We start from the raw sequence: 18,269 nt of genomic DNA, 5'->3' as shown, positions 1-18,269 counted from the left end.
ATTTTATTGTCATGTAAAATCTGTTGAAATATAAACGGAAACATTGTGCAACAGTTAATTACCAGCTCACAATATCTTCTCCCCTCATTGTGCTCAGGATCCGGATCGGATGCGTGGAGTGGTCCAGGCGGCTCTGGACCTGAGCAGCAGCACCAGACCGTTCGACAGCGTCACAGCAGCCCACCTGCTCAACCTGCTGCTGCACCAGCCACAGCTGAGTCAGGCGCTGCTGCTCTGTGCTCAGGAGCAAGGCGTTCAGTACCAGCCTCCGATGCTTCCACCGCAGCCCACTGAGGCGCTCGTGCTAGAGCTGAATGCATTGGCAGGTTAGACATGTTGTTAATGTTAGTACTGAGACATACATCAGAACAAGTTTTCTTTTGAGTGTGAGTTGATCATTTAAAGTTTTGTAACCTTCGATTTATAGAATATTTTTATCTTTAGCTTTATGGATTATTTTTTTCATTGTGCTGAAGGCATTCACACAACACTTTTGTCTACATACTACTACTGATACTACTACTTCTACTACTACTTCTACTAATAATTCTACTATTTTATTGAGTATTGGTTTGATTGTTTAAGCGCTTTGTGACACATTACTTACTTACTTACTTATTTACTACTTCTACTTCTACTGCTAAGTCTACTACTAATTCTACTACTACTTCTAATTCTACTACTACTTCTACTATTTTATTGAGTATTGGTTTGATTGTTTAAGCGCTTAGAGACACATTACTTACCTACTTACTTATCTACTACTTCTACTTACTTCTACTACTAATTCTACTGCTACTTCTACTTCTACTACTAATTATACTGCTACTTCTACTTCTAGTACTAATTCTACTAGTACTTCTACTTCTAATTATACTACTAATTATACTGCTACTTCTACTACTAATTATACTAGTACTTCTACTTCTACTACTATTTCTACTACTTCTACTACTAATTCTACTACTTCTACTTCAACTACTAATTCTACTTCTAATTTTGCTAATTATACAGTACTTGTACTATTAATTCAAAGACTACTTCTACTTCTACTATTACTACTAATTCTTCTACTACTACTCACTACTACTTCTACTACTACTTCTTCTACTTCTACTACTAATTCTACTACTACTTCTACTACTACTTCTGCTGCTTCTACTTATAATTGTTCTACTACTTTTACTTTTTTTAAATTTCTACTTATACTTTAACAACTTATTGTAGTTCTACTACTACTTCTACTACTATTTCTACTACTTATTTTATTCCCACTTCTACTACTAATACTTCTACTTCTACTACTGAATCTGCTCTGTGTTTGAACAGTTCTACTGCAAATAGAGTTTAAGTTTTGGAATATTTTAGAGAAGGTTAACCTATAGAAATATAAAATGAGAAAACAGAGCAATCAATAAGAATTTCCACAGAATGTTTCTAACAACAGAATTATGAAGATTATTGTGTTTGAATATGTTTTCTGTCCTCAGTGATCCAGTTGCTGCTGCTCTGTCTGCGGTCAGAGGTGTCCAGAGCCGAGTCCAACCTCCTGCAGGCGGCGGCGTCCTGTCCTCTGTACGGCCGAGCTCACTGCATCACTGCTGTCCTGCAGCAGCTCAACATGGAGTGAGATTCCTCATGATCCAAACATCACTCGACGCCGGTCACTCACTCTTTCTTCTTGTCTGATGAATGTAGAAGTTTGAGCTGCACGGATCAGTGGAGGAGTCTGGTGTCGGAGCTGATAGAGATGTGCTACAGGCTGTCGGACGTCGTGTCCCCCGTCGTCCAGAGTTCCTCACCTGAAGGACTCATTCCAATGGATGCTGACACAGGTGCTTACATTCAGCTTGCATCTAGAGAAGGATTTAAACAAGTCTCCGTTGTGTAGATGCGTCGCCAGGCCTGCAGAAGATCCTGCAGGAGATCCAGCCCCGAGACACCAACGACTTTTTCACCAGCGCCAGAGAACTGGAGACACAAGAGGGCGCTCAAACGCAGACGACGAAAACGGCTGCACCGGGTCCAGGTGGGTAACACAGACCTCCTTGAACAACAATCTTTGTGTTTGATGAAACAACAATGACAAAGATGATGACAAACTGAAGTACACAGGCACATACAGAAATAAGAGTTAAGGGCTTCATTGTACTTTCATTTTCCCCTGATATAAATGAAGACATTCAACATATATTAATATAAAGGTCACATTCATGAATTATAACACCTGACCTCGTCTGGCAAAGCCCCACAATTAAGCCCCCAAATAATACTCACGGAACATAAAAAAATTGAATACATACTGATTTAAAAGTACTGGATTTGGAACTGGGTTTTAGTGTTATGCCTCCCTGCTCCACCTTGGGTTACCTGTTGGTGGCGCTTGACGTTTAAAAAAAAAGAAGTAAATATCTCTGAGATAAAGAAGCGAGACTATTCCAGAAGTTTAAAAGTGTGTGTGTGTGTGTGTGTGTGTGTGTGTGTGTGTGTGTGTGTGTGTGTGTGTGTGTGTGTGTGTGTGTGTGTGTGTGTGTGTGTGTGTGTGTGTGTGTGTGTGTGTGTGTGTGTGTGTGTGTGTGTGTGTGTCTGTCTGTCTGTCTGGGGGGGAAAATATTGGTACTCCACTGGTTCATTCCTTATAAATGTATTAAAATCATTTCTATTCTTTTTTGTGTATTGGATGGATGGATAGATGGTTGATATATGGATGGATGGATGGATGGATGGATGATATATGAATGGATGGATGGATGATATATGAATGGATGGATGGATAAATATGTGTATGGATGGATGGATGGATGGATGGATGATATATGGATGGATGGATGAATATGTGTATGGATGGATGATATATGAATGAATGGATGGATGGATGAATATGTGTATGTATGGATGGATGGATGATATATGAATGGATGGATGGATGAATATGTGTATGTATGGATGGATGGATGATATATGAATGGATGGATGGATGGATGGATGAATATGTGTATGTATGGATGGATGAATATGTGTATGTATGGATGGATGGATGGATGATATATAAATGGATGGATATATGGATGGATGGATGAATATGTGTATGTATGTATGGATGGATGATATATGGATGGATGGATATATGGATGGATGGATGGACATATTTTTTCAGTAGGATTCATGTTCTACAAATTCTTATATGAATCTCATTTATCGGTGTCTTTATGTGTGAAATAATAACAATGAAAAACATGTTGAACACGTTCTCAAAAGTCTTCTCTGTCTCATGTGCTCGGGGTCAGCTTGTGCTCCGGGAGGCGAGGGCTACCGGGTGACGGCCCAGATGGTGCTGGTGTGCTGCTGGCGGAGCATGAAGGAAGTGTCCATGCTGCTGGGACAGCTGTGTCAGAGTTTGCCGCTCGGCTTCAGTGGCGAAGACACGCCTGCTGGACTCATCACGGAGGAACAAGTGAGTCTTGTCATGTGACCACGGCTTCATCGCGCTTCGATGGCGACTGATGGTATCGTCGGTAGATCAGGATTATCAAACTCAACTCGTTTTAGCAGTTTATGACAATTTATATTTACCTAACTTTCTTTAACCGGAAGCAATGTGAGTCGTGTCGGCAGCTTTGTGTTTCCACTAGTGATGTTCTGATGAAGCTTCATGAAGCAGTGTCATTATTTTCAGAGTCCACTAGATGGCGTCTCTGCACTATTTTCCTTTTGTTTTGAACAACTGTTCTAATGAAACATCATTTTTAAACTGATGGCGCCACCTACTGACCTCTAAACAACATGACACTGTTTCATGAAGCTTCATCAGATCATCACTAGTTTCCACTAACAGTAACAGTAAAGAGAAGATCATTTTTCAAACACACATTCTACTTCATACGCATGTTTTTAATAATATTTTTGTCAATAAAATGTTATTTTTTATATTAGATGTAATAAAATATTTGGCTAATCATTTCTAACTCAAAAAAACGCAAACGTTTTTATTGACAATTGTATTATTAGCTGATATTAATTCCATATTTTACGCAATGTTACTTCAGTGTTAAAGTTTATATTACGTAGTTATTACATATGGATGGTTTTTTTGATTACTACAAAAAAGGTGTTTTGACCATGGGCCAATAGGTTTAAGGTTAAACCATAAGGTTTTTTGTCACTTTATCAGGCTCACAACTAATAGGCGGAGTCTGTTGTTGTAGTTATTGAAGTAACTGACATTATTTTATACTTTAATAATCAATTATATATCCTTATTTGTTGCACTGAATGTTCATTCGGCCACTTCAATAGACAAGTCGGTCACCAACCATTAATAAATTATCATGATCAACAAAGAAAAGAACATTAAGCGCATGAAAAATCCATCTCTCTACATCGCGGGATCAGAGATAGCCCTGGGCGGGTCTTCACAAATGGTCCCATAAAGATTTATGTTTGACCAATTTTGGGGGGTTTACAGGCTTATTCTTGGAGGAAATTTGACTGAAACAAGTGTCAGGAATCACAGGGTTATTTTACTTTGGAGAAAATCTGGTCTCTTTATAGAATAAAACATCATCCAGACAGAAATAATATTTACAAGATGGGCTGATGAAGCTTCATGAAACAGTGTCATGTTTTTTAGAGGTCAGTAGGTGGCGCCATCAGTTTAAAAAATGTGATATTTCATTAGAACAGTTGTTCCAAACAAAGGAAAATAGTGCAGAGATGCCATCTAGTGGACTCTGAAAATTATGACACTGTTTCATGAAGCTTCATCAGACCATCACCTAAATACAGGGTTCACTTCATGTCATGTTCCAAAGAGAGACATGTGCAGTGAACAGCACACGAGTCCATTATAAACCCATGAATGTGCCTGCTTGTAGTTTCTTCTAATCCTTCAAACATCAAGAACATTCACACAAGTGTTGAAATCGACGCATTACCGTAATGGTTACTCGCTTCATTTCATCACAATGACCTCAAACTGTTGTCGATGGTCGGTGACCCGAAACCATCTCCCCCCGCCCCCCTCAAAAAAAGCGTTTACCTCCCTCCACCGTCCATGTATTGACAGTACATGTGCCGAGCAAAGGGGAATGCTGGGAATCGATGTTTGTGACGCCACGCTGGGAAGCCTCTTCAATTAGCATCCACCCTTGTTAGCGCTTTCATTTGAAGGCCTGAGCCCGCTGGTTTAATGGTCGCGCCTCCCCTCCCTGCCCCGCCGCATTCTTTCCAAATCACTTCCACCACCAGCACCACCAGCAGCAGCAGCAAAACACACAACAGACACACACACACGCCGGCACACAGACGGACTCACACAGGAATAGTTGTCTGAGTGCTTCAGCATGTTCGCGTCCATAATAACAAGGGTACCAGACGAGGGCTGTGTTTGTCTGCGAAGGGAGTGGAGGGTGTGTGTGTGAATGTGTGTGTGTGTGTTTTTGCTTGTTGACGATGCATTTACAGTCCTGAGAGTCGGAAGTGTCAGTATGTGCTGAATATGTGTCTTTCTTTGTAATCTGGCGTGTTTGATTTTTATAAAATAGCTGATGTTAGTGAGACGTCAGAGAAGTCAGTCTTGTTTGTTTTTCACAATTATATTGGTTTCTAAGAGTTTTGCTCAGAAGTCTGAGAAAGATGGTGTCAGATAAAAAGGTGGATGTGACTTCTTCAGTTATAGAGGTGAATATTGCGATACTGTAAGTACGATAATATATGTGCAACAATACCATATATTGCAAAACTGTATAAGATATGACTAAGGGTGTGTATTTTCAGAAATCTAACGATTCAATACATATCACAATACTGGGGCAACGATACAGTTTATTGCTATATATTCAGAAATTACGATACTGTACTAACAAGGATATATTTGTAGTATTGTCGAGTACTTGACTCCTTGGCAGAATTTACAGACCACATGACTCTTGACGAAGTCGTAACTGCTTTCATTCGTTTTGAAACCAAAATATGTCCAAACATCAGCTTTAAAAAGCTGCTGGAGAATCACTGTATCCTCTCGACCCCAGTCATTGCCAGATCTCGCAGTATTTCATTGTTCCTGTAGCTGCGGAGGACGTAATGACTGCTGCCATCTAGAGGCCAAAAGTTTAATAGCTACACAAAAATGAACTATTTGTGTATAAAAAAACATTTTTAATTTCAAGTAACATGCACATTATTAAAATCTAAACCATAAAATAACTATGATTTAAAAAATTAAATGTTATAATGATATACATATCATTTTTATTTATAAAAAAGAATATAGTGTTGGGCTTAAAAAGAAGAATATTGTCTGCTGCGTCTCTATGACGGTCAATTCTCGCCAACTTTAGCCTTTTTTAAAGAAAAAAAGAAAAGACTCTTAAGTCAAGCCCTGCTGACATCAGTTCTCAAGACGTTCCAGGTCGGACAAAAGTCACAACGGTGACCTCAGTGTCTCCGTGCCATCGGAAGATAATTTGTAGTGATGTTTTGGAGGCTCTGATGTCCACTGTGGTACTTTTGGGATGCCGGGCCAGATTACATAACCCATAGTTTAACAGAGCGAGAGGAAAAAACTGCTCCTCTCTGACTTCACCACAACTTTTTTTCTTTTTTTTTTCTTCTTCTTCTTCTGCTGTTATCCTCCCAAGAGTGTGTGACAGCTCCAGGGACGACGCCAGCAGGACATGGCTCCTCTTCATGATGTCACATGTGGATGGTGTTTGTATAAAGTCGCAGCAGGTTTTGGACCGGACCGCATCCTGTGTTTCCAGATGTTTCTGCCTCCGCCCCCCCCCGTTGCCGTGGTAACCGTGGATGAAACTAATCTCGCTAATGCAGCAGGGAGATTATTTGGAAAGTGACGATAGGGGCGGCGTAAAAATTAAAGAGCACTCTGACGGTAAATGGACCACCGTGGTCGGTCCGCCGGGATCCAGGTTGTTTTGTCACGCCTTGGCCCGGTTCTGTTGGAGCGAGCGAGCTGACACATTTGAATGAGGTCGTCTTTTCGAGCGGCCAACAAGAGTTCACCGTTTCGTCATGTGTTTGAGTCGAAGGGTTGGATGACGAGTCGTGAGCCGTCGATAAATCTCCGTCCAACAAGTGGAGTCACTGGTTGTTGCTAATCAGAGAGATTTTCTAGTCTTTTGTTGATTTAAAACCTTAGTTATTAAAACAAATTGAGCACAGATGTTGATTTTAGTATCAAGTAAAATACTTTTCATTTACAATTAACCTGCTAATATTCACTGCGTTTGTTCGTTTTTGTGTTGAAATTAAACTCCCCTCTGCTAGATGGTAGCAGTCATTATGACCTATGATCCAATGACTGAGGATGAGAGGATACAGTCATAGCCAGCTATGACTTGGAGCAGTTTCTGAACTGAATATTATTTCTGTACACATCTTTATTCGGGGTGTGCATTGGCAAGAATCTGGCGAGACAATCGTGATTGTGATGCAGCGGCAACAATACAATATAATTGCATATCTTGTTGTACTGTAGGAACGACAATATATCGATTTTTCTTTATAGAATTGAATTGTTACACACTTACATAGCATAATTAACCCACAATGCTGTTGTATGCTTAACATCGACTTACTAGAGTTCAAATATAGGGATCTTTATTTGTATTTCACAAAAGAACAAATGCAATGTATGGGATTATTTGTATAAACGAGTAATGTTTACACATTTTTGGACCGTTATGTTATTAACTATACAATAGTGTATAATAAGTTAAACTTTTTGTGTGCAGGCTGTATAAATCTTATTTTCAGATTAATTGCAACACAAAAATTAACAAATTTCTTAAATATTTAATCAAGTTTCATGAAAGAAATATTGCGACATTTACTATATCAATATTTTTTTCTACAGACCTAATGTTTATGTGAGACTAAACTTGCTCCAAACTGTCTCACTCCCTCTCAGTGAACTCAGCGCCGCTGCAGCTGCCTTAAGTAGAATTTTACTATTGCCATCCTTTCAGAAAGCGTTGGAAATTACAGCAAATTATTTAAACTCTGGAACCCGGTTTTAGGGAGGTCCTTCTCTTGAAGCTTCGTACATTAGGAGGAAGTGCCTTCATAGGACTGAAGTCCTCACAGCAGCCTGGGCTGGAATAATATAATCCAATTGCCTTTAACTCTGGAGCATGTAATCCCATCTGTGGATGGTCGACTCGTGCAGCAGCAACAACAAACATCCACGACTGTCGAGGGAGAATTAGGGTTATTTGGGTAACTGTCACGGCCGTACGTGTAATTACACTCGGGAATTTTTTTTCTTGAAAAACAGGCGCACTTGCAAACAGGAAGTTGATTTCTAAATAAAGTCTCCCACAGAGGAAGCTTGCTCTGCCCTTTTAAACAGTTACACGGACGGGAACCTTCAGGGGCAGATCTTAAAATAGGGCCGAGGCGATGGCCCCGAAACGTGGCCCAGCTCAGCACCGCAGCGGTCGGGGCCATCTAACAGCGACTGCCGTTTTTACCCGGCGTGAGGTCAGGACGGTCCTGGGAGTCCACGCCGGCGTCCAGTGTGATAAGTCATCGGGCTCGGTGCCGCTGCGGTCCACTCCAGCCGTACTGCGGTGTTTCAGTTGGTCCACTTTGGGGCTGCTGGGTCAGGCCCGGTTTGTTGACCAGTCATGTGGACAGAAAACAGGCTGTCTAAGCCCAACACTGGAAATTATGCAGGGCTGCTCTTTCTATACATTGTTGTTTGTGTAGATTTAACAGTTGTGTAGTGAACGGTGTCATTACGTTTATTTCTAAAGTGTTATTTCCAGGCTTTTTTTTTTCGACATTCCGAAAAACATTCCGAAAAAAAATACCTGAAATAAACCTAATTGTAGGATGACGCGTGATAAAATGTTGTTGTTCTCATTATATTATAAACTGATTAAAAGTTAAAATAAGTCTGTTTAACGGACATTTAGAAACAAACTCTAAACATTAACTATAGTTTAACTTTTTCCCTAAAACGATTAAACCATGTAACTGTTTCGCATTTAAGTTTTATATTTAAGTTTATATTTAAGTGTATATTAAAAGTTTTGTGTTTTTCATTTTTTGGAATTAAAACCTATTTGTGCCTTTATCCATATTTTTTTATTTTTTATTTTTTTTAAATACAAAGTCTACTACTAATTATTATATTAGATGATAGCTCATGAGATGTATATGATTATTCATTATAATTAATAGTCTTGTCTATTATTTTCTTCGTCTGTATTAATAATTGTGTTCCTCTGTTTATTTTAAACAAATAAAGAAGAAATAAGAAGCAATTTGTTAAAAATTGAAAAGTTTTGAAGATTTTCCCTTAAACTATCAATCCCTTGTAACTGTTTCACATTTAAGTTTTATATTTATGGTCATATTTAAAGTATTTAAATAATTTTCATTTTATGGAATAAAAAAACTATTTGTGCCTTTATCCATATTTGAATCTTTTTTCTTTTTAAAGAAAAGTCTCTTGTCTTATCGATTATTGACTTTGTCTGTATTAATAATTGTGTTTCTTTGTTTATTTTAAACAAAACAAGTGCAAACAGAAGCTAAATTAGAAACAAATTGTTACTGTATTCTAGTTTTTTCACCACAAGTTAAAATCAAAGGAAAAAGGAGCTGTGTGTAAAGAAAAACGTTAAAATGTTTCACAATATGTTACAATAATTGCTGTGTAAAAGTGTTTTTTCATCTTATCTTTCCTCCACTCAAGCAGCAATGGTTGAATTTACATTTATCAATATATCAATAATCCATTAAAAATGTTCTTTTTTGTTTGCTAGTGCTGAAGTCAGTGACAAATACTTCAAAACCTTGCTTGATCCAGTTAGAACCAGAATCATTTATTTTCTTCGTCATCATTTATTTACAATCCCATTTAAATATGACGTTTTCAAATTATTTTTTTATAATTGACATTCAGAATATTACATTATCTCCTTGGCTTGAATAATTACTTACTTCTTGAAAAGCTGCATTTCTAAAAACTATATTGGAATATAAAATAAAAGTCGAAACAATGATGCAGGATCACGACGCCTGTCAAGTATGAGAAATAACATCATGTTCAAGAGACAAAACAAGGGATACCACAAACACATTTTATTTTTAGGTCCTTTGGGTCAACTTGACCCAGTGATAACACAAGAGTCTTTAATTTGTTTTAAAACCAGAATTTGTCCAAACATCAGGTTTATAAGATGCTGGAGTCGTCTGTATCCTCTCGTCCTCAGTCAGGTGGTTGGGAGGGCCTAATGACTGCTGCCATCTAGCGAGAGGAAGTTTAATGTTCAACGAAAAAATGAACAAACGCAGTGAATATTTGCACGTTAGTTGTAAATAAAAATGATTTTATTTTATATGGAGGATCTCCCTGGCTTCCATAGATTTGGCGAAGGTCGTTCGCTTTGACCCAAAGACAACACAAGGGATAATATAAACACATTTGTTTTCAGGCCTTTGGGGTCAACTTGACCAAGAGATAAAACAACTGTTAACTTATTTCATTTGTTTTAAAACCAGAATTTGTCCGTTTTAGGGTCATAAAATGCTGGAGTCGACTGTATCCTCTCGTCCTCAGTCATTGGATCGGAGGTCATTGTGACACAAGGGATAATATAAAAACACATTTCTTTTTGGGGCTCTGGGTCATCTTGACCCTGAGATAACACAAGGGCTTAAGACTTTGTCAAGAGTTATGTGGTCCTTAAAACGCCTCTTTTAAAACCAGAATTTGTCCAAACATCAGGTTTATAAGATGCTGGAGTCGACTGTATCCTCTCGTCCTCAGTCAGGTGGTTGGGAGGGCCTAATGACTGCTGCCATCTAGCGAGAGTGCGTTTAATTGCAACGAAAAAATAAACAAACGCAGTGAATATTTGCACGTTACTTGTAAATAAAAATGATTTTATTTATACTTTGGTAGTCAAAAGACAAAACTTTTAATGAAAATATTTCTTGAACCTTTTATTTTATATATTTTTTTTATTACCATGTGATTTTCCTACTTAAAAGTACAAAAAGTACAGAGCCACTCTAGCTTGGGAATGTCTGTACGACCCAACATGTCCTAGATGATGTTATTTCGTAAGGCGTCGTGATCCTGCATCATCGTTGCACCAACACCAAGGGTTGGTTTCTGGGTTCAGTGGCGTCTCTAATCCCGGTCGTCCGTGGTGGAGCGTCTATGTTAGTTTAGATGTTGTGTCTCACCCCCACATCCCCTACGGACACCCCCCTGCAATCTCTTTTTTTTTCTTACTGCCACCCCCGCCCTGTGCCCTCTGTGCCACCCCTGACTAAGTCGGGTTCTGGCCGCCTCGGTGGTGGCGGTGAAACCACAGCTTAATGACAGGGAGTCGGAGCTCCGCGTCCGCCTCGCCCTGTTAGCCTCACCTGCAACACACTCGCCCCGTTTACACACACAAGTGTGTGCCACTGTGTGTGTGTATAGTTAGAATAATGTTACTGACACTATTACTAACTGGATGGTTTTACTGACGGTGGCCATTATGTGGATGTCTCAGCATCCTTTTTTTGAACACGCTTGTCACGCCACTGACATGTCGCTCTCACGCTTGACGTGCTCGACCCGGAGCCTTTTTGGTGAGTCGACCAAAGACGGATGTTATGATGTTGACTCACTTCGGTCACATCATCGAGAACAAACGTCAGTCAGTGTCATGTGTTTTTATCTTTACTCCTTTTTATGGTTTACATTTGAATAAAGTGTGTTTCAAATTGTAATTTAATAAAAAAAACAGCCCGTTATAGTTATTATATTTTCATAGTTAAAATAAATAAATATTATATTTGTTTATGGTTTTATATTTCAATTATTTTTGTATAAAACATAATTATTGTATTTACAACTAACGTGCAAATATTCACTGCGTTTGTTCATTTTTTTGTTGCAATTAAACTTACTCTCGCTCGATGGAAGCAGTCATTAGGCCCTCCCAACCACCTGACTGAGCACGAGAGGATACATTCTTTAAACAAATTAAAGAAGTTGACCCTTATGTTATCTCTGGGTCAAGATGACCCAAATAACCTAAAAACAAATGTGTTTGTGGTATCCCTTGCGTTGTCTCTGGGTCAAAGTGAACGACTTCCCTGGCTTCCATAGATTTGCAGTGGCGAAGGTCGTTTGCTTTGACCCAAAGACAGCACAAGGGATAATATAAACACAATTATTTTCAGGCCTTTGGGGTCAACTTGACCCAGAGATAACACAAGGGTTAACTTCTCTCATTTGTTTTAAAACCAGAATGTGTCCGTTTTAGGTTCATAAAATGCTAGAGTCGCTGTATCCTCTCGTCCTCAGTCATTGGATCGGAGGTCATTGTGACACAAGGGATTATACACTTTAACACTTTTTTGGGGGGGGCTCTGGGTCATCTTGACCCTGAGATAACACAAGGGCTTAAGACTTTGTCAAGAGTTATGTGGTCTTTAAAACGCCAGAGTCAAGTACTCGGACAGTACTACAAATGTATCCTTGTTACTACAGTTTTGTGTTGTTGTCCAAGTGTGTAGATAGTTATCGTTTCGCCAGATTCTTGCCCATAAACTCCTCTACAAAGTATAATTGGGTGAATCTAGGAAACTGCGGTGTTTTATGTCCGATTAAAGATCACAGCTCCTGCCTCACAAAATGTTATTTTGCACTTTCTCTCCGTCGCAGGTGGAGGGGGTCGGCCTGTACTTCCGTCAGCAGCTCCTGCAGTCCCGGCACCGCGGCGCCTTCGAATTGGCTTATGTGGGCTTTGTGCGTCTCACCGACATGCTGTGCAGGTGTGTGTTTTTACATCCAGGCCAACCGGGGTTTGAAAGATAATACTCCCTGGATGGCTGCGGGCCTCGGCTCCCTGTCAGGACGAACCTTCCTCTGCCTTGTAATTAACAAGTCGGAGCGTCATCTCGGTGTCGCGCTTCAGACGTGATCTACTGTAATTCCAGCGGCATTTGAAAAAAAATGGACATCATTCATCACCGGGAGACGCCGGACAGATCAGTGGACCTGCAGGGAATATAAATTACAGTCCAGTGTTTGATTTGTGTCTGGAGATGCATGTTCAAGTGTTTGACCTTTCATCACAGTTTAACGTTACGTACCTCCTTTATTTAAAGAGGAATTTAAACTTCACGAATACAGTAAGATCTCAAATGACATGAATAATCCAACTAAGATGATGACGACAAACTATTTGATACATTTACTTACTATCACACTTTTATTATTACAGTTTATTATCCGTGTATTTTCTGGTTACTCGCTCAAAAACACGCCAATACTTGCTTCAAACTAGTTTTTCAACACTTTTCTTTTGTCTGACTGAGCGGATTTTTGTCGTCATCGTCCGCACACCAGGGTTTATAATCATGTGAATCACATTTTCTGCTCTTTTTAATCACACGATCATTCAGGAGCTATTGTGGCTATAATACGGCTCAATTATTGACACATTTGCTGGTGGATCTCATTTGCGTTTCGTGTCCTACTGATTAAATTCGAGGAAGATCTACAACTTCTAATGCGCGACCAGATTGTGAAGTGTAAGCTAATGGTATTGATTAGTTGATCTGGTTTCACGATACAATATCTCAATTTTTAAAGTCCCCTAGAGGGCACTCTCTGCTCTTTAATCTTTGGCTCTAAACCATGCATTCTGTCGAACCCTAATTCTAGACCGAGACGACCCCCTACTGAACTCCGAAATGACTGAACTGTATCATGAAACCTTATCGACTGTTTCATGAAACCTTACCAACCGTTTACCGGTTACTGCGGTGGTTAATGTTTGTCGGGTCATGGGGGCAGCAGCTGAAGTAAAAGAGGTCCAGATCAGGAAATCATTATGGTACAATACCAGGAGGAACTGGGTCTGCCCCGGGGCCTCCTCCCAGTCGAATACACTTACAGGTCCTCGGAGACATCCTGAGCCAACTACTGGTTTCAGCATAGGTTCTGAGGAGACCAAACCGGCCTAGACTATGATGCAACCAAGACTGTGTGTAGACCAGGAGTGTCAACGACCAGAGGGACCTAATTCATTTAGAAATCAAGGTCAAGGGCTGAACTAAAGTTGTATGTAACGACAAGTCTAATTGCGATATTATCATTCCGGTAGGGTTGTTCTCCAGTATCTAAATTATCTCTGGCAAGAATCCCCTCTTATTGAAAGTCTCTGTTGACATCCATAATGTATGTTCCTCGTGTTATCTTAAACACTGTCATCTCTTTATTAGTGATGGTCTGATGAAGCTTCGTGAAACAGTGTCATGTAGTTTAGAGGTCAGTAGGTGGCGCCATCAGTCTAGAAATGACGTTTCATTAGAACAGTTGTTCAAAACAAAGGAAAATAGTGCAGAGACCGCCATCTAGTGGACTCTGAAAATAATGACACTGCTTCATGAAGCTTCATCAACACATCACTACTCTATAGGACATGATACCAATATGAGAATAAGTCTAAAACCCCCAAAAAATGAGATAAGTCGGTAGAAAAAACACTCTTAATAATATGTTTAAAGTCTACATTTGAGTCTCTCTTGGATGACTGAGTGTTGCAAATTTTCAACGTAGACGTAGAAGCGTGTGATGATGGAGCCTTCAGCACACGTTTTGAAGTTATGTTTAGTGTATAATCACCGGTCTGGTTGTGGAAATAGTAATTAAACTGGGACGAGAAGTCGTTTCTCACTTTCTTCCTCCCGTGTTGGACTCGTGCAGCAGGTGGGCGACCGTCGACCTTCAGCCTCCATCACATGCACTTGTTTTGTTCTCGCACACCGACGCTGCCCTCGGAGGAGGCTGTGTCGGTCGCCTCCAGGATTGTGTGGATGTGTGTGTGCGTTTTATTTTGTCGAGACGGGCAGAGCGGTGTGGTATGCAGGCTGTGCGCCGGGTTATAGGGTGTTGATTGCGGGGTGTTTAACCGACATCTTTTGATGCTCTGCTTTTGGAAACCTGGCTCTGGCATTTTTACGCTCACTCTTTTGTGTCTCCGTCTATCTTTAACTCCATTTTTTAACTCTTTCTTATTCATTCCATATTTCACCGCGCCTTACTTTTTAAAAAAAATATCTTTTCAACTCGTAGATCCGAAGCCGCACCCGTGGCTGCTCTTACGACTCTATAAATCGCTCTTCGCTCGACTGGCTCTCGTTAAACAGTTATTCTTCCAGGGCGAGAGGTTTTCAGCGTTTGTTTTAACCAGACCCTGACGGGTTAGAATCTCCCACTAAGTTTTCATTGTTAAAAGATTAACTGATAACTTGGTTCATGTAAAATCACTGATCCGCTCAAGTCTGTTCGATGAATGATTCTTTAGTTCACTGTCGCCCGTTATAGACGCTCTGTTGTTCATTGTTTAAAGATTAAATCATCTTTTTGTTCAATTTTTATGCCTAGGTTCAGAGGTTGGGCAGTGGGGGAGGGTGACGACCAAAAAAAATGGCCATTTATCTATACGTTCTCAGTCACAAGTTTGGATTAGTACTGATACTTGCTACCAAAATGGAACTCTTAATTTCGTCAACCAATTGTATCAAACTAGTAGTTATTTTATGTGGAGCTGGATGATTCGTTCAAAATCAAAGTTGATAAATGTTCATGTTGATGGATGGATGGATGGATGGATACTTTTTATCTCCGTAGAGAAATTCACAATCCAAGCAGCACCGATTACAGATAAACAATCATTCATTCGTTCATTCCTTGATTGAAAAAATGATGTTATTGTATTCTATGTTAATTTTTGTACCTTTTTTTTCTTGTGTTATTTCCTTTGGTCTATGTTCTTTATACTTACGTTTGCACTTTATTCTTGTTTTTAAGAAACCGTAACTTCTACTGTCTGCTGTGAGCTGGAAACCCAACCAATTTCCCTATAAAGTCAATCTATCTTTCTAGAAACGTCATAAAATAACAAAATTAAAAAAATACTATGTTGTGCAGACTTCTGGGATTATCCGAAAAAAAAGGGATGTATAAATGTATAATAACAACAAATAACAATCAACATGCCGTATAAAGACAGAAACTATACCAATATTAAGATGTAAAATAAACTATCAACAAAATATAAAATTACAGAAGGCAAAACTAATCTGAAGAATACATCACTAAGATATGCTGATGTATTGACCTATAGAAATGTCAGTGTTTAATAAAATCTCTGGAACAGAGATTGTAGATGATAATTAAAGTAAAACTAAGGTTGAAGGAAAGGAATTTACTCTCTGTTATAGACAGTTGGGTAAATGTAATATGTGTTTTCGACCCAAGATCAAGAGTCCTAAGTCTTATTGAGATTCACAACCGTATGTTGCCCGCTGGATGGTTCATATCAAAGAAGATTCATGTTTTTTATGGTGACCTACATTCATGCTAATGTTTAAGATAAGTAAGTGAGATTATAGATGTCAACAACCATACAGAGACTAGTAGTACAAGTACAAATAATGTTAAATAAAAGGATTTGGCTCTTTTTTTTTTTTTTTTATAAAGAAAGACAAACACAGAGAATTTATATATATATATATATATATATATATATATATATATATATATATATATACACACACACACACACATACATACATTCACCCTTCAACAATAAAAACCCAATTTCTCAATCATAGTCATACTTCCTGGTAAATCCTTTAGGACAGGACTTTGGTGGCTAAAAGATTTTGTATGATCTACAGGTGAACAAAATGTTTGTTTTTTTTCTTTCTAGAACTAATATTGCTTAATATTTCCTTCAAACTTGATTCATGGCACAAAACTAAGACCTTTGACCTTTCCGATAAAGGCAAAAAGGTATGAGGATCAAAGTGTTGTGTATCTAAAATTAACCAATAACTAACTTACTAAATAAATCATATGTTTTTGTTTTTAATGTATCAAAACACCTGCAGATGTCAGCTCAGTGTTTTCGACATAATATTTCTGCGGTTAAACACATGCTCTGGTGTGTTTGTGTACAAGGAGTGGAAGTCGGAGCCTGCAGCAGCTCCCGGCGCGCTGGCTGACTGAAGTCCTGCAGGAGGTCAAGACCAGTGACCCGTCTTCCAAACTGTGCGCCACGAGACGCAGCGCTGGAATACCTTTCTACATTCAGGTGAGCGCTGCACAGAGGAGAGGCTCCCTGTGGTGTTTTCAGAATTTAAAAATACGAAAGATGTAACCGTATTTTTCGACTAAAGGGCTCACCGCAAATTCTTTAATTTTCTTAAAAATGATGCTGTCTCTCAAATCTCATACTAGCGTACTCAAAGTTAGTGTTTTTAGTGCGTAAGTGCGTCTCAATTTTTAGTATGCGAAATTTAGTGCGCCATGCACACTAAATTGGTGCACTAAAATGCCCACAAAACTGAGTATGTTTCGATGGACACTATCTAAACTAAACAGCTGCCATCTTAGTGACGTTTTAAATGGACGTTACGTCATATATATATGCATATATATTGATATACTTACAGGTGTATTTCCAGCAACAGTAGAAGGATGACACGTCCACGGTGGTGAGACCAGCTTAAATATCTCACGAATATTTCAATTCTCAAATTCTTTCTTTATTTCTTCTTCCAAACTTGCAAAAGGTGCTGCCAGCAGGTGTCGATAGTGTTCCTACAGCTGGTTGAAATCATCGTTAAATAGTAGTAGAAGAAGAAACTGTCACGTCATTTCCTGTTAGTGCGTAGCAGCAGAGTTTGATTTGAGACATACTCTCTGTGGAGAATATGCGCACTAGTTAGTACGTACACTATCCTGATGAATACTAACTTCTAGTATACTAAGAGAAGTATGCGATTTGAGACACAGCACAAGTGTTACTTCTAGTTGTGCTGACTTACCAACTTTCTGTGTAAAAATGTTTTGGTAAGACTTTGGTCAACTACGAAGTTGCACAGCTTGATGTATTGTCTGAGAATTTTTTAATTTTAGACTCAAGGCTATCAGTCAGTCAGTAGAACATGGGAATGGAGCAGTTGCGAGGGAATCAAACAATAATTACATAATCATTTAATATCCTTGATAATCTGAGAAATACGATGAAAAATGAATCTCACACTGACAATAATGTTGACTTATTATTTGTATTTTACACTCTGCGACTCGCGTTTAGATCCCTCCGAACATGGCACTTCTCTTCCCCTGCTGAGATGCTGCTTGGCTGCCCTCCCGCCCTACTCTTACTCCTTTTTTTTAACACATACAGAAAGAATGTTTACAACGACTATTAGAATGA

At 39.1% G+C, this 18,269-nt stretch overlaps 1 protein-coding gene across 1 annotated transcript in view; it reads left to right on the top strand.

Moving 5' to 3' along the window:
* thada (THADA armadillo repeat containing) overlaps positions 1-18,269 on the top strand; it is a 96,480-nt gene that overhangs the window by 8,892 nt on the left and 69,319 nt on the right. The window contains exons 17-23 of the mRNA XM_087802567.1: positions 98-326; positions 1,491-1,626; positions 1,699-1,835; positions 1,892-2,029; positions 3,288-3,454; positions 12,695-12,804; positions 17,006-17,138. Coding sequence (XP_087658693.1) covers positions 98-326; positions 1,491-1,626; positions 1,699-1,835; positions 1,892-2,029; positions 3,288-3,454; positions 12,695-12,804; positions 17,006-17,138 — 1,050 coding nt within the window. The remainder of the gene's footprint in view (positions 1-97; positions 327-1,490; positions 1,627-1,698; positions 1,836-1,891; positions 2,030-3,287; positions 3,455-12,694; positions 12,805-17,005; positions 17,139-18,269) is intronic.

The sequence above is a fragment of the Callionymus lyra genome, chromosome 11 (assembly GCF_982586985.1).
Source record: "Callionymus lyra chromosome 11, fCalLyr1.hap1.1, whole genome shotgun sequence".
NCBI classification, from domain to species: Eukaryota; Metazoa; Chordata; class Actinopteri; order Syngnathiformes; family Callionymidae; genus Callionymus; species Callionymus lyra.
Note: the sequence above shows the minus strand (reverse complement) of the source record. Positions and strands in the feature narration are given on the sequence as shown.